Consider the following 23,773-nt stretch of genomic DNA (forward strand, 5'->3'; position numbering starts at 1 on the left):
GGGAGGGGGTGTTGGCTGCATTTTAGAGGCAGCGGGGAAGAGGGAGGGAGGTGTGAATAACCAGGGGGTTTGAATAACCCAGCGGGGTGTGTGATGTGTATAAACCGGGGGGGGGGGGGGGGGGGGGGGGGGGGAATTGTGAATAACCTGGGGTGAAGGGTTCGAGGGTGGAATAAACCCGGGGGGGGGGGGGGGGGGGGGGGGGGGGGGGGGGGGGGGGGGGGGGGGGGGGGGGGGGGGGGGGGGGGTTTGCTGCCTGTTTTTGATGCGGTTTCCGATTCTCTGTGAGTTTGGCCAGGCCCCGACTACATCTTTGTTCCATCGGCGGCCGACTTTTGGGCGGTGTAGGGGGGTGTGAATAACCCCCGGCGGGGGGGGGGGGGGGGGGGGGGGGGGGGGAGGGGGGGGGATGGGCTGTGAATACTCCGGGGGGGTTTGACATTCGAAGAGCGTGGAAGGTACGGCTAGCCGAGCCATTGTGACGTCATCAGTGAAAGCTGGTCATTTTAAATTTAAAGTCTTTTGATGTTTTTAAACCTTACTTTTAATAAGTAACAAGTCGAGAAATAAAGCATAAAATGTTCAGTCAAGGTGATCTCAGCCTAGAGGGGGGAAATGTGAATCAGAATATGTAAAAATGTTATCGTTACCGCGTAGTGTTTTTGCGAAGATGTAAAGACAACCACATATACACACACATATATATATACACACGTATATACTAGACCGTGCAGACCCGTTGGGTCTGCTTCCTCCAACCACCCGTTCCCTACCCGTTGTCCCCACGGGAGGCATGGTCCTCCAACTCAAGCCGTTCTTGAACGTAAAGGAAGCTGATCACTGCTAGCCGAGCCATTGCGACTTCATCAGTTGAAGCTGGTCGTTTTTAATTCAAATTGTGTTGATTTTTTTAAAGTTTAATCAGTAATACGTAGAGATATAAAGCATAAAATGTTCAGTGAAGGTGCTCTCTGCCTAGAGGGGAAAAATGTGAATCAGAATATCTTAAAATCTTGTGAAAGTTCGCATTTTTAAAGCTTTAATCGCGAATAACGGGAAATATAGGATGAAATCCTCAGTGAAGCTGATCACTGCTAGCCAAGCCATTGTGACGTCATCACTGAAAGCTGGTTGTTTTAAATTCAGTCTTTTGATGTTTTAAAACTTCTTACTTTTAATCTGTAATAAGTCGAGAAATAACGCATAAAGTGTTCAGTGATGTCATCAGTTGATGCTGGTCGTTTTAAATTCAAAGTCTTTTGATTTTTTTAAACATTTAATCTGTAATATGTCGAGAAATAAAGCAGAAAATGTTCAGTGAAGGTGTTCTCTGCTTAGAGGGGAAAAATGTCAATCAGAATATGTAAAAATATAATCGTTACCACGTGGTGTTTTTGCGAAGATGTAATGACAACCACATATACACACACATATACACACATACAAGATCAGACTTTTAATAAGTATATGATAAATGTATGATATGATATGATATGATATGATAGATGAAAGGCATAGATAGGGTAGACGGTCAGAATCGGTATACCAGGATGGAAAAATCAAATGCTAGGACCCATAGCTTTATGATGAGAGGGTCAAAGTTTAAAGGAGATATATACGGGGCTTTTTTTTTTAACACCCAGAAGAATGAGAATGCCTGGAATGTCAAGTCAAGTCAAGTTTATTTGTCACATACACATACGAGATGTGCAGTGAAATGAAAGTGGCAATGCTCGCGGACTTTTGTGCAAAAGACAAACAACAAAACAACCAAACAAATTATAAACACAATCATAACACACATATTCTTTTACATAATAAATAATGGAAGGAAAAATGTTCTGTAGAGTTAGTCCCTGGTGAGATAGGAGTTTACAGTCCAAATTGCCTCTGGGAAGAAACTCCTTGTCAACCTCTCCGTTCTCACCGCATGGCAACGGAGGCGTTTGCCTGACCGTAGCAGCTGGAACAGTCCGTTGCAGGGGTGGAAGGGGTCTCCCATGATTTTGTTTGCTCTGGAGTTGCACCTCCTGTTGTATAGTTCCTGCAGGGGGGTGAGTGAAGTTCCCATAGTGCGTTCGGCCGAACGCACTACTCTCTGCAGAGCCTTCTTGTCCTTGGCAGAGCAATTCCCAAACCAGATGGTAATGTTCCCGGACAAGATGCTTTCCACCGCCGCTACGTAGAAGCACTGGAGGATCCTCGGAGACACTCTGAATTTCCTCAATTGCCTGAGGTGGTAAAGGCGCTGCCTTGCCTTACTCACGAGTGCTGAGGCGTGTGATGCCCATGTCATATCCTCAGAGATGTGGACTCCCAGATATTTAAAACAGTTCACCCTATCCACAGGATCCCCATTTATCCTCAATGGAGTGTACGTCCTCGGATGATGTGCCCTCCTAAAGTCCATGATCAGCTCCTTCGTTTTTTTGATGTTCAAGAGGAGGCTGTTATCCTGCCACCAGAATGCTAGATCAGCCACCTCCTCCCGGTAGGCCTTCTCATCGTTGTCTGAGATCAGGCCCACCACCACAGTGTCATCAGCAAACTTAATTATTGAATTGGAGCTGAACCTAGCCACACAGTCATGTGTGTACAGGGAGTACAATAGGGGGCTGAGGACGCAACCCTGGGGCGATCCTGTGCTCAGGGTGAGGGACTCCGATGTATTCCCTCCCATCTTGACTACCTGGGGCCTGGCGGTGAGAAAGTCCAGGACCCAGGCACACAGGGAGGTGTTGAGCCCCAATTCCATTCGCTTCCCAGCCAGTCTGGTGGGGACTATCATGTGTGATATGTGCTGCCAGGGGTAGTAGTTGAGGCAGACACAATAGTGGCATTTAAGAGGTTTTTGGATAAGCATATTGATTTGCAGGGAATTAATGAATATGGATTATGAGCAGGCAGATAGAAGTTACTTTTGGCATCATGTTCGGCACAGACATTCTCAGCCGGAGGGCCTGTCTTCTACTCTACTGTTCTATCTTCTATGTTCTAAAGGATAAAGCAGATTGTGTGGGGTGAAGAAGAATCCTTTCCAAATCTATCTGGGCATAGGCATGAGTTAGTCCTGTTGCATTTGCTACCTTCCACAGAGGAAGGAAATCATGGAGTGAAAGCTAAAACATTCTTCAAGATCTGCAGCAGCTCAATTTTACAAATTGTAATTGAAATGTTGAAGGTCTTGCCCTTCACTGGTTCTTTTGCTGGGATAACTGATGCTGTTCACACACAGCTTTGTCCAACTTGGTAATATGAGTGGGGAGATGATGGAGGGTTGTTTTCGCGATTGGAAGCCCGTGACCCGAGGAGTACTATAGAAATCTATGCTGGAAACCTTGCTGTTTAACAAGTTGGGTGTGAATGTAGGATGAATAAGAAACAGCAGATGCTGGAACCTTGAACCAAAGGCAAACTGCTGGAGGATTTGAGTGGGTCAGGCAACATGGATGAAACTGGACAGACAATGTTTCAGGACAGGACGCTTGTCCAGACATGAATGCAGTTGGTACAAGTAGTAAGTTTGCAGTAGAAACAAAAAAATGTGATGTTGACAATGAGGACAATCTCCTGCTACAGAATGATACTGATCAGCAGGTTAGTTCGGCTAAGCATTGATAAAAATAATTTCATTCTGATACTTGTGACATGCTGTATTTTGGGAAGAGTAGCTGAGTTGAACAAGGGCAGGAGAAATGCCATGAATGGTGGGCCGCAGAGAGTATTGAGGAACAAAAAGACTGTACAAGTCCAAAAATACCTGAAGGTGGCAGCATAGGGTGCAAATAAGGCATGTAGAATGTTTGCCTTTAATAGAAAAGATATAGAGTATAAGAACAGAGAGGTCTTCGTACATTTTCATAAAACAATGATTCAGCCATATTGTGTGCGATTCTGATTATCAAACTATAGAATTGCGCTAGAGTGAGTGCACAAGAGATTCACCAGGATATTGCCTGGGTTAGAGCGTTCAGTTATGAGGAGAGATTAGATACATTGTGTTTGTTTTATGGATTCATAGATTTATGCAGCACGGAAATGGGCCCTTTGGTCCAACTCGTCCATGCTGACCAAAGTGCCTGTAGCATTGGCTATAGCATGTTAGCCAATTAGAATGCTTAGTAATTATAACCTTGCCTAATTGTAACATTCATAGTGTAAGATCCTGCCCACTGCTTGCCAGTCTGAGTAGCTGTGTGAACATGCTGTGTAGTTGATGACCTGAACAATAAAGATGCTTGTGTTTCAACCCGTGTGAGTTTCAGCTCTTTACATGGTGTCAGATCGGGTCTGCCCCACGTCTGTTTATCGCGATTTATTCCGTTTACCAGTTTTTATTTTTGTGTTTTTTGTGATTTGGGAACATGGCTAGCTCTTGTCGAAAGCCTAGCCCGCTTGTGTTTGATTCTGATATCGCCGAGCGATGGAGATTGTTTGAGAAAGATTACTCTCATTATATACACATCGTTCACCGCAACGATCCCGACGATTTGAAGGCTTTGCTACTGTTGAATTTAGCGGGTCCGGAGGCTATGATCCGCGCTGATTCATTTGAATTTGCACCTGCCCAACTGGATGCGAATGGACAGGTATTGGTGCCAGCAGAATCTATAGATAACTCGATGATGTTGCTGAGAAAGTTCAGAGAACTGTGTGACCTACCGTCCAATAGAATCCTTGAGAGGACAAGATTTTTTGCCCGAGTGCAACAGCCTGATGAACCTGTGGAACGATTCATCAGCGACATGAGACACATCAGTTTTCGATGCAGATTTGGTGAGATAACAAATGAACTTGTTAGAGATAAAATTGTGGGAGGAATGAGTGACCAAAAGCTGTGAGCTGAACTATTACGAAATGCAGACCTACCTTTAGATCAGGCTATTCATGCTTGTCTGATGGCTGAGACTGTGGCACCACTGGCTGATTATGATAGCGCGAATGCTTATCAACAACTAAGTGTGAATATGGCTAGTTACTCTCCGCAAAGATTTCTTAATGCATCCAGCAATGTTCAGAACATGCCTAACACGAGGTGCACAAACTAACTATTTCCACCCCAGGGGGCGCCAATTTTGCATAGCTTATGGGAAAGTATGTCATAATTGCAAAAAACCAACCACTTTGCTAATTGTTGTTGGTCTAGTGGGAGTACAGGTCCAAGGTCGAAGCTGCACCTGATTCAACAAGACCCGTCGGATTCTCATGAACAAGCCGAATCTTCCTACGGGAACGTCTCTGATAGCTCAGACACTGAGTCTGCCGTGCTTTCCCTAAACCTGCGCACCACAGGCAAAGTTACTGATCCTGCTGTGACCATGATAGTCAATAACAAACCACTGATCGCCAAGGTCGATAATGGTGCCCGCGTGAACGTCATGTCACTCAAAGTGTTCAACAAGATAAGAACCACTGAGCGCATGTGAAAAGACTCCTCCACCTTACATGCTTATGGAGGGGAAATTCTACACCCACTGGGCAAAGCCGATTTCAAATGTACCATCAATGAACAGACCAAGGACTTGCTATTCTACATCATTTAGCCAAGTTCTGAAACCCTGCTAGGCATCGATGCGTGCCATAACCTGGGTTTGGTCTATTTCGGGTGTGCTATTCACAAACTCTGTTTGACAGAGGGACCACCAAAACAGGTGCTATCCAACTACAAAGACTTGTTTGACAACCAACTCGGCAAACTACCTACAATATATAAGATCATTGTCGACCATACAGTCACCCTCACCGCATCCCGCATGGTATACGTGAGCAAATACACGATGAACTTAAACATATGGTCTCCATCGGGGTCCTCGCCAAAGTCAGCGAGCCTTCTGCTTGGGTCTCCACCATGGTTGTCACCACAAAGAAAGACAAGAAGGAGTTACGCATCTGCATCAATCTTAAAGATTTGAACACAGCAATCAAACACCAACACTATCCTATGAGGACCATCGAGGACGTTGCAGCACAAATCGGTAACGCAACGGTTTTCGCAGTCTTGGATGTCAAAAACTCATTTTGGAAAAAACCCGTTAGATCATGCCTCATCGGCATTAATAACATTCGCCACCCCGTTTGGACGTTACTGGTTCCTAGGAAATGCCCTTTGGGATCAACTTTGCCAGCGAAGTCTTCCAGCATGCAATGGAACAACTGTTTGCAGAATTCCCCTGTGCTATCATAGTTGATGACATTCTAGTTTATGGCCGCGATGCCACCGAGCACGATGCAAGCATACGTAAAGTACTGGACCGTGCCAGAGACATCAACTTAAAGCTGAACCCACTTAAATGCAAGTTCAGGGTTTCCGAAGTCACTTACGTAGGTCACGTGTTCACTAGCAACGGACTAAACCCAGACCCATTGAAGACTGCAGCAATCAATGAGCTGCCAGTACCAACTGACGTCACCAGCCTACAACGATTTCTAGGCATGGTTAATTACCTGGGAAAGTTCATCCCCAATCTCAGCGATTTGTCAGCCCCCCTAGGTCAACTAACCCACAAGGACAACACCTGGTCCTGGTACCCAAACCACCATCGAGCCTTCGAGACTTTAAAACTACAGCTCGCTAGTGCGCCAACTCTGTGTTACTTTAACCTCGACCTGCCAGTTATAATCACCCGCGACACATCCCAGTATGGACTAGGCGCTGCATGCCTGCAGACCTCTCTCAACGGCGATGTTTTGCCGGTATCTTACGCTTCCAGAACACTAATGGATACCGAACAGCGCTATGCCCAGATATGAAAAGACCAGCGCCACCAGCGAACAACATCCTTACGAACATGAGGAATTCTCCGTTCTAAAGGTTTCTTTCGTTCCAACTGCCATGGATAAAACCTCCCAGCTGCTAACTTCTATCATTAAAGGCGGCTGGCCAAACAAACAATCCAACCAACGGGAAACACTATCTCGTGCTGGTGGATTTATACTCGAGTTGGTTTGAAATTGACTTTTTACCAACCATCTCCTCAGAATTAGTCATCCTGAAACTCCCTCAGCATTTCTCCGTACACGGCATTCCAGCCCGCCTTCAGACTGACCACGGGACCCAATTCTCCAGCCAAAAGTTCAAAGACTTTGCCAAACGCTGGAACTTTAAACATGCCACCAGCAGCCAAGAGTGCCCACAGTCCAACGGACTTGCCAAGCGCGCTGTTCGCAGTGCTAAACAACTTATGGGACGCTCCGTCCTGGCAAAATCTGAACCTGAGGAATATAGGCAGAGACCGTGTTTTAGGCTCTCCAGCCCAACGACTGATGTCCCGACGGACAAGACCTCCACTGCCAGTGACTCAGGATCACCTAAAGCCTAAAGTCCTCTGCCCTGCTGCAATTCAAACACGGGTACAATCCAATCGAGCCGCGCAGAAATGTGCCTACGACAAAACCAGTAAGCCACTTAAACCACTGATCCAAGGCCCAGTGGTTCGTTTACAGACGAACAAAGGACATACCAAATTGGGGTTCATCCATGGCCCCGTGAAAGAGCCACGATCCTACCTTGTCGATGTCGGCGGCACCATCTACAGACGCAACCGTCAACACATCCTTCCCGTGAAGGACCGACGTCCGGCGCTCCAGGGTCCTGATGCCCCTCCACTGAACTTCAAAGTGATCGCTGTTCCAGTCGCTCCAATGCCTGCAGCTGCCATCTCCCGCCTGTCCCTGCGTCGGTCTACACCCCCACCCCCCCTTGTACCCGGTTCACCTGTACCCCCGCAAAGGTCGTCCCCTATGGTGTCTCCCCAGAGCCCTGTTGGCTCACACAGGCGTGCCCTTAACTTTTCGGAGGAAAAGGTTGATGAGGCAGCCCACTACCGTACGCGGGCCGGGCGGGTTAGTAAGCCGCTTGTTAGATACGGCGACTATGTTTAACATTATTCGTAGATGTGGCATTTTGCATTTAACAATTTATTTACTCATCGTAGTGATAACGCTGTATCTACTTTTCATTTATAGAAGAAGAGATGTAGATTGGCTATAGCATGTTAGCCAATTATAATGCTTAGTAATTATAACCCTGCCTAATTGTAACATTTATAGTCATGCCCACTGCTTGCCAGTCTGAGTAGCAGTGTGAACATGTGATGATCTGCTGTGTAGTTGATGACCTGAACAATAAAGATGTTTGTGTTTCAACCCGTGTAGTCAGACTCAGGTGGGCTTGCAGCTCAGTCACTCAGGCCTGGTGGGCTTGCAGCTCAGTCACTCAGGCCTGGTGGGCTGACAGCTCAGGCCTGGTGGGCTGACAGCTCAGTCACTCAGGCCTGGTGGGCTGGCAGCTCAGAAACTGCCAGAAATTCTGCCCAGAACAGGTGAGAGACTCAGAGAGAGAGAGAGAGAGAGAGAGAGAGAGACAGGGAGAAGGGGAGAATCAATTTTAGACAGTTTCCATTTTTTTCTGCAAATCACAGCAATGAAGGAGGAAAGTCTATCCTGGCCTGGATCTCATGAAATTGCATTTTCATTTCCATTTCCATTTCAATTGCAAGCACAGGGCATGCAGAACAGCTCATTGCATTTTCATTTCATTTCCATTGCCATTCCAGTTTCCAGCACAGGGCAGGCCGAACAGCTGATTGCATTTTCATTTCACTTCCATTGCCATTGCAGTTTCAAGCACAGGGCAGGCCAAACAGCTGATTGCATTTTCCTTTCCATTGCAATTGCCGTTTCAAGCACAGGGCAGGCCAAACAGCTGATTGCATTATCAAAATTATCAAAACATTTCTGCATAAAAGGAGCGCTGCCCGCTTTTACCCCTGCCAGGAACGTTGCTCCTTGGAAACCTACCTGGGGCAATGCCCCCCTGGACCCCCATCTCTCTTAGGGGGCGCTGCACTGGCAGCAGCCTGTCGGCAGCGTGTCCGTTTTTTTTCAACTTTTTTTATTTTTTTAGTATGTTTAAAAGTCTGTTTTTAATGTTTCTTTGTGTGTTATGTGTGGGGGGTGGTGTGGGGGAAACCGTTTCGGCCGCCTCCTCCATGCAGAGGCGACTTTTTTTCAGATCGCCTCCACCGTGGCCTAACATCGAGGATCGGGCGGCCTTTCCCGGAGACGCGCCCGGAGCTTCAGCGGCGGGCGCAGCGTGGACTCTCAGCGCGGAGCGGGTGAGACCTCGCTGGGACTCGCTGGAGGGGAGTGCTCCATTACGCTGGCCCGCGGCAGCCGGCAGCCTGAAGCAGCGGTCTGCAGAGCTCCAGCTGGTGCGGCGTCTACAGCCCGGGATCCCTCGTGGAGGACCCGGGGGAAGAAGAAGCTTCCACCGCTGGCCCGTGGCCGTCTTCTACCGTGGGCGCGGTATGGACTTACCATATCCCCGGAGGGGAGCTTCGACCGCCGGCCCTGCAGACTGCGGTGCTTCCGGCTGCGGCACGGCAGGTACTTTAAAACTTTGACCGCCGGCCTGCGGCCTACACCAGCCTGAAGCCGCGGTCTCTGGTTGGGAAGAGCCGATCCTGGACTCACCTTGACTTTGACTTTGTCCCTTACCATCTGGACGCCCGCAGCAACGGCTGTGGAGGGTGGAGGTCCCGACCACGGGGGAAAATGGAGGAGGACTGGCCAAGTTCTGTGCCTTCCACCACAGTGATGAATGCTGTGGTGGATGTTTGTGTAAAATTTTTATTGTGGTTGTGTGTTCTTTATTACTGTACCGCTGCTGGCAACCCAAATTCCACCGACCTTGGTTGTGTGGCAATTAAATTATATCTATCTTATATCTATCTATCTCTTCCTCTTTTTTCAGTTTTTTCCTGTCTCATGCCTGCTGCTAAGAAGAAGAGGGAAGTAAAGTAATAGTAACGAATGCACAGCTTTCTGGTCAAACCCTATGTGGAGGACTTTGCATCACTGCTCCTTGGATGGTTTGCATTCTACACTTACCCAAATAATAGCAGGGCTAAAAGGCTAAAATCATATCAGATGTGATAGGTATTGCCTTTTTAAACTAGAGAACATTTACTAAGATGGGATCAAGGAAAGAGCTTTCACGACCCTGTTTTCACCAATCTTTCCACCACCATGCACAAGAAGCGCAAGATAGAAACCATTGCATGCAGATGCCGAGAAGTGTGTTCAGCTCTGGCTGAACAACTTCTAATCTTGTGTGTGGACTCGATAAGAAGATTTACTAAGATGTTCAAATTATTTCATATTACAGAGTGAAAATATTTCTCCTGATCGGAGAACATGCACAGTTGTGGGGAAGTATTAGGCACTGATATCTGGAAATCATTTACAGCCACATCCGTTGCTTCACAAAATAATTTGGGTGTTGTTGGGGAGGCCTGATCGACTGAGAATTTCAAATTGAGATTGGTAGATTTTTATTTTGGGAGAAACGGGCCCTTTGGCCCACCGAGTGCGTGCCGACCAGCGATTCCCCCCCCCCCCCCCCCCCCCCCCCCCCCCCCCCCCACACAACACCTACGCACACAAGGGACAATTTACACTTATACTTAATATACAAACCCAAAACAATTAACCTGCAAACATGTCTGTCTTTGGAGTGTGGGAGGAAACCAAAGATCTCAGAGAAAACTCACGGGGAGAATGTACAAACTCGGTACAGGCAGCACCCGTAGTCTGGGTCGAACCTGGGTCTCTGGAGCAGCAAGCGCTGTAAGGCAACAACTCTACTGTTGCACCACCATGCAAAGAACACACAAAACCTTCCTTGGCATCCAATATCTCCATGGCTGGTCAATGCTAGCCTCAATATCTCTTTTCTTCCCTCTGAGAGAATACATTTCTATGCATCTCAGTTTTAAATGACCAACCCCTATCTTGTAACTTTATCCCCTTGTTCAAGATTCTCCTACTCGTGGAAACATCTCAAGCCCCCTTAGGATCTTATGTGTTTCAATAAAGTTCCACATTCATCTGAGCTTCAAGGAATACAGACCCAAACTGTCGTGTCTCTAGAAATATAGAAACAGAAAATAGGTGCAGGAATGGCCTATTCGGCTCTTGGAGCCTGCACCGCCATTCAATATGATCATGGCTGATCATCCAACTCAGTATCAAGGTATTGATCGATGTGGACTCTAAGGTATTAATCAATGTGGAACCAAGGTAGGTAAATTGAATTGAAATCCTAATCAGCTGCACTCAAACTGAATGCTGATAGAGGCATGAGGAGCTGAGTGTCCTACTAATGTTCTTGTATAAAGAGGTAACTAGACACTGTCAGTGACTGTGATGCAGATCTTATCCACTGCTTTGTGTCAAGGATGTTCAGGTTTTAAGATGGATGTTATACTATTCCCATTTGATAGCTCTAAGTAGTACTACATATATCACTGGCAATGACAATACAATTTTAAGGCTTTAGTCTAGTTAAGTAGGAACATGGTGATTTATAGTATTAACCAACCTAGATTTTGACTGCTGTGAGATGATTTAAGGACTCTCTCTTCCTATTTCACAGGAAAAGGCGCTGTCATTGCTGAATCGGTTCACCCTTCCAAACTTACAGTACATGTTCATCACTTTGGCAGTCATGGGTTACCGCTCATACCCACTCTTGGATTCGTGCAGTAGCAGAATCATTGGTAAGTTCATTCACTTTTCAAATTCTCGTCTTTGTCTTCACACCCTTTCTAGATCTTCTTCCTCAATGTCTTTGCATTTGCTTCTAACCTATTTTCCAAGATCTCAGTGTGCCTCCAGACAAATTTCTTTGCCTGCCATTCCTGGGCATGGCTTCAGTTGCCAAGTTCTGGCATTCCCTCACCATTTTCCCCTTCGCCTGCAGGACATTTTGCAAAACCTATTGTCTGAACTAAAATTTGGTGCGTCCTTATTCCTAATATCTCCGTATGTTGCTCGATTACACAATCTGAAATACCGGGGCAATTCAACTCAGTAAAGGTTCTTTCCAGTATTCATCAATCATTCAACAAGGATATTCATCTGTGCTTCCCATGTATGGGCATGCTGTAATATCCCAGAACAGTCTGTACTCCAATCTCCCCAGTGTACTATTGTCAAAGTTTGTTTCTTAAAAGCTGTCAACAACAAACTGGTTAAAGGTAAACCAAGCCAATCTTTAATTGATTCGTCAGACGGGAGTGGCAGGAATTACAAAGAGCACAAACGTTGCTCAGTCTGTTCCCGGGCTCCACTCATAGAACAAAGAGGAATTAGTGTAGTTATACATTTTTCTTATCAGTAAAACACACCTAGTAAGTCTGAATATGGCATGATTGAAAGATTCTAGAGTCTTTCAGAATATAGGGAAAGCTGGGTCCAAATCAAGCTCATCCAATAGCAAGTTATTGCTTATCTCTGCAACGTCAACCATTTTCTCCATCTTGGCTTCTTTATGGCCTTGAAAGAAGCACATGTTATTACGCAGGTTTCCATCAATGTCTTTATTAAAGAGACAGCTGTCCTCCATATTGTTTTCCATACAATTTGCAAAGTTATTCAGACTTGGCACCGAGCCATTCTTTTGTTCTACTAGACCATACGTTCTTTATAGTACGTTTCCATTAGTAAGAAGAACGACTCCATGTTGTATTTTGTGAATTCTATTAGATTCGACTGTATTAACTCTTTCATTATCAACTAACTTCTCTTAAACTTAATTTGTAGAGGTCAAAAGCAACCTCACTGCAGATGAAGTTGAGCAATTACTGTTCTCCAAAAGGAAAGACTCAGAAACAAAGACAGACACAAAATTCTGGCGTAACTCAGGGGGTCAGGCAGCATCTCTGGAGAAAAAAGATGGGTGACATTTTGGGTCTGGACCCTTCATCAGACTAAAAATAATATGGGGGTGGGGAGGGAAGGGAAAGAGCTAGAAGTGAGAAATGACCAGGGCCAATCGGGGCCGGCCATAAATGACTTCTGGCATGGCTGTGCCTGGTAGGCCCATTGTTGGCTCGTGAAGGTGCGACCTCAAGAGCAATACAATGTGGAGAACTGTGGCACTGGTAATACGACTAGGGTGGAGGAAGGGGGAGGTATTTTATAGGTATACACTGTGATTGTGTTTGTAGTATTTATTTTCTGGGTTTACATCCGTGATTGGGAAGTGGTTGAGTAGGTTGGGATTTTCAGCCTAATGATTTGGATTCAAACTATTTTGTGTCCACATCTCGTTATTGCCTGACTATATGAATTGGTGTGTGGGAGGGGTCACCTTTGGCCCTGGATGGAGTATAATGTCACGGGTGGATTTATCTTCCTCGTGCTCAAATCCCTGCACCCCTACAATCCTGTGAGAACATTGCATTCTTTCACATCTCTCAATTCTTTTGACCCGCATTGTTGGTTCTGTTTTCAGCTGCCTATGAATTGACTCTTCTAAATCTCTCTGTGACTCCTTCAAAGCTGTTTCTTTGCTTGAGCCAATCTATCTTCTGCGTCAGCCCGGCCCATGGTAATATTCCTGTTTTGAATATTTGAGGAACTGTTCAAGGTATGTGATATCCATAAACAGGCTTTTAATTCCTACAGAGAATATCCATGGCATTCCATTTTGGAGACTCGTGCACATTTTACAATCGTGCAAGGACCTCAAGTATCGGAATCCTGCTCTTCTTACTGCTGCGGGCAACCATGTAGCTTCCATGCTGTGTGTCTGGGAGGTTAAACAGGTAAGACACTTCCTAGAGTTGTCTTAAGGGCCTGCCTTTCATGAGTAACCAGATAGCTATTAGAAGAGATGTAGTTCCAGGGATGTTGGGAAAGAGGTAAATTTGAAGGTGCTATTCAAGACCTAGCATGGACACAATAGGCCGAGTGGCCTCTTCTTCATCCAGGATATGATAATGTGTCTGGATTAGGCTACAGTAACTACAAAAAGAAGGACCTCCAGCAGCTGAGAAAGTCATCGAGCATAAACAGGTTAATTTAGGGTAGAGTTGGCATATACCTGGAGGCTATTCTAAGATTGGATAGGGTATATGCAGATATCCTTGTGGTGGGCTGCAGTAATCTTCCAACTGAGCCTTGTGAGCATAATCAAGAAGCACATATGCATGAGAAAAGTAGCTCCTATCATTGACGTTATCAATACCTCACCTTGAAGTTCTTGAGTGGGGAGGGATGGAAACAATAGATGTAGATAGTTCTTGGTGATTAATATAAAATCTTGAATTTATGCAGAGACAGCAACAAACACAACATACATCTAGCCCATGAAATGCCTTTGTTATTTATGGTGGTGTATTTTAATATCAGAAACGAGAAGCTCCATCCATCAGTAGTGTGATGATGCCATGTCATCAGCTGTGGGTGGTTATTGAGGACCAAGACCCTGAGGGAGTGCAGAAGTTGATGATAACGTCTTGTTAAATCTCAGGTAAATGGGGAGGGGTTATTATCGGCTAATCTGTATAGGGAGGTCTGTATAAAAAGTAGGCAGGCTTGTCACTGAAATGTCATCTTCAGTGAGATAAGTGTGAGAAAACAAAGACCATATTTCATTGTTCTGTCCTCTTATCCAGCTCGCTCTCTTGCTGGTGCTATTTGCCGAACTCGGTTTCCGTCACATAGAGCTGTTGGATGGCTTTGCAGAGATGGTGATGGCAAGACCTGATTCCCTAAATTCGAAGGATGTGCTGTCGACTCTTCGTGTGTTCTCCCTGTTGAACCATCGTCCAGGAGAGGAGCGAGTCAAGCAGTAGGTCTCGGTTCTATCATTGCTCTATCTGGTGTTCTCTGCTGCTCCCTGCCCTATGTGGTCCCACCGTGCGTTCTCACAAATCTGGCTCCGAGGGACTTAAAAATATATTACAATCAGATTTAATGAGTGGACAGGGAGTTTCAGGGCAGCTTTCCTCCTTGTGTCTAGATTTATTTTGTTGTTGGTGACAATCAACTGGTTTGATCAGGAAACAATAATTATTTTGGTATCTGCCCCCGTGGATGGCAAAGGATAAATTCTGATGTTCTTAATTCATTTATTTTAATAAGCAGTAGGTATCTCCCTTCCAGCTGAAGGATGCTGTTAGCTTGAAGCACTCCGTGTGATATCTTTAGAATCATCCAGAAACGTAGTACTCGCAGCACAATTCACACTAATGAAATGCGGTTTAAAGATGTATCCAGGATTTAGGAACATAATCCAGTCTGCCAAGCCAGGGCAGTACAGATGGATGCAGCAGTGTCAGGCACACACTCCTCCACATAAAACCTGAACTATAGTTATAGTTCCCGTCCCAGATAAATATAGAGGATGTCCTGGCATTATTGTGGCAATGAACAGGGCATGTTCCCCCAGGATCCTGGCTAATATTTATCCTTGGATAACAATGTCTAAAAAATATATTGGTAATCCCAATCGCCAAGTTATAAAATCCCTTTCAACAAAACAAAGTTAGATTAAAAGGTGTTATTAAAGTATACTTCTTTTATCCCAGGCTTGTGCCATAGACATTTTAGCCAATGTTGTTTGATTGTAGTGTCAATTTCTCCAGTTCCTCTGCAACTGAGGTAGATCCCACCTGGTATCCTTTCAGGAAATCTCTACCATTCCAAAGGTGTTGCATATGGAATAACCCATCTGTCCCAGCTGGCTTACCGATGTTATTATAAAGATGCTGCATATCCAGTGGAAGAGGTGGAGGCAGGTTCGTTGGTATAATTTACAAATGGGTTATGGTATGAGTGCAGGCAGGTGGGACTAAGGGAAAAAAGTTGTTCGGCACGGACTTGTAGGGCCGAGATGGCCTGTTTCCGTGCTGTAATTGTTATATGGTTATATGGTTATAACTAAGGCGGCACAGTGGCGCAGCGGTAGAGTTGCTGCCTTGCCCAGAAACCTGGGTTCAATCCCGATTACAGGTGTTGTCTGTACAGATTTTGTACATTCTCCCCGTGACCGCGTGGGTTTTCTCCGAGATTTTCGATATTTGTATAAAAATGTAAATTGTCCTTCGTATATGTATAGAATAGTGTTAATATGCAGAGATCGCTGGTTGGTGCGGTCCCGGTGGGTCGAAGGAACTGTTTCCGCCTGTATCTCTAAACCAGGGGTCTCCAAACTATGGCCCGCAGGCCACATCCGGCCCGTCACGAGATTTTATCCGGCCACCAGCAAGCTCTTAACACGTTCCGTGCAGAGGGCTATTTAGCGGGTTCTGTGCTAGCGAGATAAAACAGTGGCCCCACTTGCCCCGCACCTCCCGTGTTTACTTGATTAGCGTCAAAATCTTTTTTCCTTCCTCAGGGACCTGACAGCTCCACGGGCAAGTTTCCATTTCTGCCTCCTCCCCCCTTGGCCAGGCCATCGCCGCCCTGCGCCGGGGGGGGGGGTCGAGCCTCCTGGAGCCGGGAGAGAGAGAGGCTGAGGGTACCCGCCTGGTGTCTTCCCGTTCCCGGACCTAACCGGCGCGGCTTTTCCCCGCACCGGCTGCAACCCAGGGACAGGGAGCATCACGCAGGGTGCCGTCGGCCTCTCCCTCCCGCTCCCTCTGCTCCAGGGATGCTCGTCCCCACCCAACATTATCGCCGCCCTGCTGGAGAAGACGGGGCCTGCGGTAGTTTACATCGAGACAGATATTGTGAGAGAGAGAGAGAGAGAGAGAGAGCGACAGAGAGAGAGAGATTTGCTTTTGTGCTGTTAGCCTCTATTTCTAAAGTCAACCTTCCTTTATGCCTATTAAGTAGCCTTAGCTTGCCCTGCATCATCAGAAACATGTAGATGGATGGGATGGCGGGGCAGTAGTTACTGCTGCTGCCTCACTGCTCTGGGAACCTGGATTTGATCCTGACCTCTGTCTGCTCTTGTCTGGGTGGAGTTTGCATATTCTCCCGTGACCATGAGAGATCCGTCAGATGTTCTGGCTTCCTTCGAAATGCACAGGTTGGTAGGTTAATTGGCTGCTGTGATTTGCCCCTAATGTGGGTGAGTGACGGGAGAATTGGTGAAAGTTATGAGTAAGAACAGATTAATGGTAAACAATTTCAGTGACTCCTTTCAATGTAGTTGACATTGACCTGTTGGGCTATAAATTCGGCATAGTATGTTAAAAAAAAAAGTTAACTGTAAAACACAGTTCTTTGTAAATGTTTTATCTGTGTTTGGATGAGGGAAGCAATTCAGATTCACTGGCCTGTTTTCATTGTTGACATTAATCTGGGAAATTCGACAGGTTTTAGAAAACATGTTCAAAGATTGTGTTTTTTTTTTTGTGTCCTTCGCACACCCTGTAGATTTCTACAGACTCTGGTTGACCTGTTTCAGTCACACTTGTCAAGATATTCATCACTTGAGCTTCTCCGGGGAGTTTATTACCTTTGTTCTATGGGCCACTATCTTCCAGCAACTCTAAACCAGCTCTTCCAGGATGACATTCTGAATGATCTCCAGTGTCCAGGTGAGTGGCTGTCACATATATTCCCATAGTGTTAGTCAGTCCTATCCATTTGAACCATGTGTTTATTTGGAACATGACTAGACCATTCAGCCCCTAGATCCATTGCCATCACTGATTTGGTTGATTATCCATCTTTGTCCATCATACAATGTTTTCTATAATACCATGTGGCTTGAATCCTATCAATATGTGTAGGAAATTATTTATTTGTTGCATATAAATGGTTATAACAAAGGAGGGATGGGAGGTATTCTCACATCCCTTCTCCCAAGTCGAAGTCCGATGATACTGCTTGCAACTGCATCTCGAAGGGAACGTCTGGTCAATCAATTCTTGAGAGCATGCCGTGTGTTGTAGGCTCCTGGCGATAGCACGTCCTCTCTTTTACAAGCATTTCCTCTATTTTACAAACCTTGGCATAGTTCACAACCCCGTTCTTTAGAGGTCCACTCTATTAGTGAAAATTCTCACGTACAAATGAACAAACAAAATTTCTATCATAACATATACTTATCACATAACAAATAACTGCAGCAACTAGCTTTGATTAAGGTGTCTAGCACATTCGTGGTGCATTAGAACCACACCATTTGCTCACTAGCATTTAGTGATTTATGTGTTAGAATGTACAAATCCTTTTTCTCGCCTGCTGATTCATCCTTCTTATGTCAAATGGGGTAAAAATTGGATGAACCCACATTGAACAGGCCCTTCGGCCTAACTTGCCCACACCGACCAACGATGTCCCAGCCACACTAGTCCCACTTGCCTCCAAACCTGTCCTATGCATGTACTTGTCTATAATTTTGCCTTTTCTCTAAATCCATTACAATCTGCAGGCATGATACTCTTCCGATTTAAATCGGACCATATGCATTATTCTTTTAACTGATCTTAAGCAGGACTTGCTGTTTAAAAGCCAGCTTATTCATGATCACTGTTGGAGGGATGGAAGGCATCCATCTTATGCAAAGTCTTTCAATTCGTGTTTATTGAGAAATCCACCTTGCTGAATCCTGATGCCCTCAGGCCTCCCTCATGATAATCTCCTGGACACTTAATCTGTACCCTCTCCTCCTCCAGTTGTCTCCACTACGGTCTCTTCTTCGCTTTCCTCATGACTTACACCCTACCACCAAAGTTACAGTTCCTGGCCAACTTGTTTTCCATTCTCCACTGTCTGGTGTTGAGGTACATGATTATTCTACCCCACGTGGTATCTTGGTCCAGGCAATGGCCTTTAACAATGACCTTAGTCTAATTGTAACTTTTAGTTCATTTCTGCCTTTGATTTGCCATAATTCCTAATTGTATCTACTCTGTCTTTCTAGACCATCCCAACCGAGTGTCAAATGAGCGAATGCTTCAGTACATCAAGCTGGGCGTGGAGTTAGACAATCCTTCTTTTGCCGTGTTGGAGAGTGCTATGATCGCCGATCCCTTGCTGCCCAGTGTTGCAGTGAACACGGCCGTGAAGGAGATGGTAGAAGCCATCTTGGGTGACAGCAGTCTATATCGCTGTGGGTCGGTGTTGAGAGACATTCATTTCATAGGTATTTGAGACATGTTTGGTTATTTGCTACTATTCTGCTGGGATTTTGCCTCTCTTGGGAATCATCTTCCCCATTGGAGATGAGTGATGAGGCGTCAGGCAAATATCGGAGAATTGCAACCATATGTCAGGGCATCTGCAGGAAAACATTGGGAGTTTCAAGTTGTTTTCAACAATTACAGGGCACAGGTTTAAGGTGTGAGGGAAAGATTTAATAGGAACCTGGATAGATTGGATAGAGCTCTTCAAATCTTTTAAAGAAGCAAAATACAGAGACATTGTCTCCACTCGACAGATTTAAGGTAATTGGCGATGGAACTGAATAGGAGATTAAGAGATTTTTTTTGTTCCTGTAGCATATTGTTACGGTCTGGAGCTGGCTCCCGGAGGGTTCGGCAGTAACTTTCAAAAGGCCGTTGGTTACGTTTGAAACGGGAGAATTTTCTGGGTGGTGTGGAAAGAAGAGGAGCATGGGCCCAACAATTGCTAGCACTGGCACCCATTGGGACCGCAGCACACCAGGGGAAAGGCAGGTATTCAGAAGGGCCACAGAGACAAGAGAGGGGCACCAATGCACGTCTCTCCATGCTCCTGTATTTTAGTGTTGGTGGAAGGGGTTAGAATTCCTGTGACTGCTTCCCTTATAGAGGCACAGAGATTTGCAGAACAAAGATGAGGCCTATTCTGACTGAACCATTCGAGATCAATCCACTATCCTGCTGTGTCCTCAGCTCCTGCTTCAGCAGCTTGATGCTAGCCATCTGGTTAATATTCTGTGCAGAGCTGGTGTCAAAGGGGACCACGCAGGAGTCTAAGGCCAGAACTAAACCACCCGTAAATTTTAGGCAGTGCCAGGCCTCAACCGTTGTAAACACGAGTAACTGAAGAGTCAACTGGTCCAGGATCAAATATTGGTGCAGAAAGAAAGAGGAGCCAGGCTCAGAGCATTTCTGTGTCTGGATATACATTTTCCTGCTAGCCCAGCACGATTTGATGAGCATAATTACCGACACTGGAGTTACTCATCAGATTGAAAACCCCTGTCCTCACACCTCACACACTGCCTTTTTACTGCTCTCCAACAATAAACCAGCTGACGTTTATAGAGCAACATAAAACATTCTAAATTATTCCCGAGACAAATTAACGGTGCACTAAAGAAGATATTACGGTGGGTGTGCATGTACAAATCTTCGACAGTTCTTTCCTGCCCACCCCCACTCTAGAGCGGCTGCTCAAGTAGCTGAATTCCGCTGCCACTGGTTTTTGAGCCGGCATTTGTTCTAGAAGGTAAGCTGTAAATAACCTCTTACATTAGGAGGTGGGTGGAAGGTTAAAGAGGAAATTCCAGAGGTTTAATGTCCTCCCAGTCAAAGGTATGGACACCTATGGTGGGCAAAGAGATGCACAAGTGGCTCGAACTGGAAGCACAGCTGGTGTAAAGCAAATTGATGATACGTTCATCGGGAGGGAAGATGGTGGAATCAAAGACTGGAAAAGTAAAATCCAGCTGTGCCGTTGTAAGCGTGGGCGGAAATCCTGTGGGGGGAGGGGGGCACGTCCCCCCCGTCCCCCCCATGCTTTGAGAGGTGGCGGACAATCTCCCCCCCCCCCCCTCCGTGTTTTGTAATCCGGGCTTCATCAGACGCTTTCTAAGGGCTGAATCGGCCCATTTGAGGGGCCTTTCAGCGCTCGGCGCGGCTTAAAATCAAACTGCTGCATCGAGGCTCCCGATGTTGAAGCCCTTGCCGGCTGATGAAAGCCCCCGCGAACGGGCCAATTCTTGCACCACGATTCGGGGCGAGCAAAGCTGCTGTTGCTGGAGTTCGGAGTCGGTCACCAACCACGTCAGCTTCCGATGTTACCGTCCATAGGACCCACGGCCGAAGCCTTGCGTGTGTGTGCGCATGCGCGCGTGCGGCCGTCAAGTAATTTCCCCCCCTCCCATATTTTGATAGCGATTTCCATGCCTGGTTGTAAGTGAGCAAATGTATGGATGATGGGTAAGCGAGGCAAGTTCACATTGCCTTATGCAGAGCTGCCAAATAGTGCGGATTTTCCGTATTTTATTCGGACATGCGATTAGAATACGTATGTACGATTTTGTGTTAAATACGGATTTTAAATAAGGAGTTCAGTTCAGTCTGAAGAAGGGTCTCTACCAGAAACGTCACCCATTCCTCCTCTCCAGAGTCGTTGCCTGTCCCGCTCCAGGTTTAAACAGAGCGCTGTCAGTTTAACACGTGGGAATTTAAACAAAGAGCTGTTGGCTACAGCGCTATGGGTTCTAAAAATAGCGCTACCAGCTGGAGCGCTATGGGCTTTGAACATAGCGCTATGGACTTTACACTTAGCGCTATGGGTCACAGACTGTTCAGGAATATCCTTGTATAACAATGAGTCTTTGGAATTCACTTTCTCAGTGGTAGTTGAACCTTTAATTATTTTTCAGGCAGTGGTAGAATTCTGGATAAGCCTAGTGGTGAAAGGTTACCAGTGGGATTGCAGTTACATTGGGATTGGCCTTGATTTTACAGAACGGTGGGTGGGCTCAAGGGGGAGAGAGGGAGGATGGGGAGGAAGAGAGGGAGAGGCAGGCTTCCAAAATGGCTTCTACATCATCATCTGGGGCTAAAAGCAGGAAGCAGCCGTTCAAACAGCAGTTTACAAAGAGATGGCAATGAATGCACTGTCAAGTAAGTTGCATAGAAGACATGTCAATTGGTAGCAAAGCTGTGCATTCTTGTACTCTTACATGGATATCACTGCACATTAAAAAAACATTTTTTTCAGCAAAGCACCGCGTAAAAATACTGATTTCCTCAGCAAAATACTGATTTTTAGGTACTAGAATACTGAAATACTCTGACAAAACTTGGCAGCTCTGCTTATGGCAAACAGAACTTTGGAAGAGCTCAGGATTAAGGAGAGTTGGTGAGTGGCCAGTTTGCATGGCTTTAAAGGTCTCCATTGTTGGATGTAACCAAGGCACGTGCTAAGAGCATATGGGAAATGGCCAGATGAGCACTTGGAACATCTAGGCATGGGAGGCTATAGGCTGTGCTGGAAAAATGCTTACAAATGAATGGTGCCAACTGGTCAGCCTGGAAATGAAGGGCTGAATAGCTTGTTTCCATGGTATGTTACCCTATCACATGCAATGGTAGCAGTTAATACTGCTGGCTTCCTCACGGCTGCAGATGGTAGAGATGGAAGTGTGCATCCTTAATACAGATGGCACATGACTGGATTATTCAAACATTTACACTTGCAAAACCATGTTTTTATAAAAAATATAGAGATGCAAAGTGTAATTTCTATTTTCCACATTCCCTTGAAGATTTTGAAATTGCTTTGGACCAGGAGAGAAAAATTGCAGTACCTTTTCCTCAGGACGATGAGATTGCCCATTTAACCAACATTCAGAGGTAAGGTTTATTACTTTGCAAACCTTTTAATTGATCCAACACTTTTTCGAGTCATATAGTGTGGAAACAGGCCTTTCGGCCCAACTTGTCCATGCCAACTAACATGAGCCATCTACACTAAGCTTTATTGCTTTATTTAAAGCTTTGCTGCTTGAGGTCGATTGTGTATCAGTTATGGGAGAATTAGACAATAGACAATAGGTGCAGGAGTAGGCCATTCGGCCCTTGGAGCCAGCTCCGCCATTGAATGTGATAATGGCTGAACATCCACAAAAAAATAAGTACCCCGTTCCTGCCTTCTCCCCATATCCCCTGACTCCACTATCTTTAAGAGCCCTATCAAGCTCTCTCTTGAAAGTATCCAGAGAACCGGCCTCCAATGCCCTCTGAAGCGGAGAATTCCACAGACTCACAACTCTCTGTGTTAAAAAGTGTTTCCTCATCTCCGTTCTAAATGCCTTACCCATTATTCTTAAACTGTGGCCCCTGGTTCTGGACTCCCCCAACATCGAGAACAAGTTTTCTGCCTCAAGCGTGTCCAAACCCTTAATAATCTTAGATGTTTCAATAAGATTCCCTCCCATCCTTCCAAGCCCAGCCGCTCCATTCTCTCAGCATATGACAGTCTTGCCATCCCGGGAATTAACCTTGTGAATCTACGCTGCACTCCCTCAATAGCAAGAATGTCCTTCCTCAAATTAGGGGACCAAAACTGCACACAATACTCCAGATGTTATCTCACTTGGGCCCTGTACAACTGCAGAAGGACCTCTTTGCTCCTATACTCAACTCCTCTTGTTATGAAGGCCAACATGCCATTTGCTTTCTTCACTGCCTGCAGTACTTGCATGCTTACTTTCATTGACTGATGAACAAGGACCCCCAGATCCCGTTGAACTTCCCCTTTTCCCAACTTGACACCATTTAGATAATCTGCCTTCCTGTATTTGCTACCAAAGTGGTAACCTCACATTTATCCACATTAAACTGCATCTGCCCACTCACCCAACCTGTCCAAGTCACCCTGCATTCCCATAGCATCCTCCTCACAGTTTACACTGCCACCCAGCTTTGTGTCATCTGCAAATTTGCTAATGTTACTTTGAATCCCTTCATCTAAATCATTGATGTATATTGTAAATAGCTGCGGACCCAGTACCGAGCCTTGCTGCACCCCACTAGTCACTACCTGCCATTCTGGAAGGGACCCGTTAATCCCTACTCTTTGTTTCCTGTCTGCCAACCAATTTTCTATCCATGTCAGCATTCTCCCCCAATACCATGTGCCCTAATCTCCTATGTGGGACCTTATCGAATGCTTTCGGAAAGTCTAGGTACACCACATCCACTGGCTCTCCCTTGTCCATTTTCCTAGTTACACCCTCAAAAACTTACAGGAGATTAGTCAAGCATGATTTCCCCTTCGTAAATCCATGCTGACTAGGACTCCAGCA

General features: G+C 45.8%; 1 protein-coding gene across 2 annotated transcripts in view; it reads left to right on the forward strand.

Moving 5' to 3' along the window:
* The window catches only part of fastkd2 (FAST kinase domains 2), a 62,045-nt gene that overhangs the window by 14,581 nt on the left and 23,691 nt on the right, over positions 1-23,773 (forward strand). For both annotated transcript variants that reach the window (XM_055638434.1, XM_055638433.1), the window contains exons 5-10: positions 11,438-11,561; positions 13,474-13,613; positions 14,466-14,641; positions 17,176-17,339; positions 18,671-18,892; positions 22,232-22,319. In XM_055638434.1, coding sequence (XP_055494409.1) covers positions 11,438-11,561; positions 13,474-13,613; positions 14,466-14,641; positions 17,176-17,339; positions 18,671-18,892; positions 22,232-22,319 — 914 coding nt within the window. The remainder of the gene's footprint in view (positions 1-11,437; positions 11,562-13,473; positions 13,614-14,465; positions 14,642-17,175; positions 17,340-18,670; positions 18,893-22,231; positions 22,320-23,773) is intronic.

The sequence above is a fragment of the Leucoraja erinacea genome, chromosome 7 (assembly GCF_028641065.1).
Source record: "Leucoraja erinacea ecotype New England chromosome 7, Leri_hhj_1, whole genome shotgun sequence".
NCBI lineage: Eukaryota > Metazoa > Chordata > Chondrichthyes > Rajiformes > Rajidae > Leucoraja > Leucoraja erinaceus.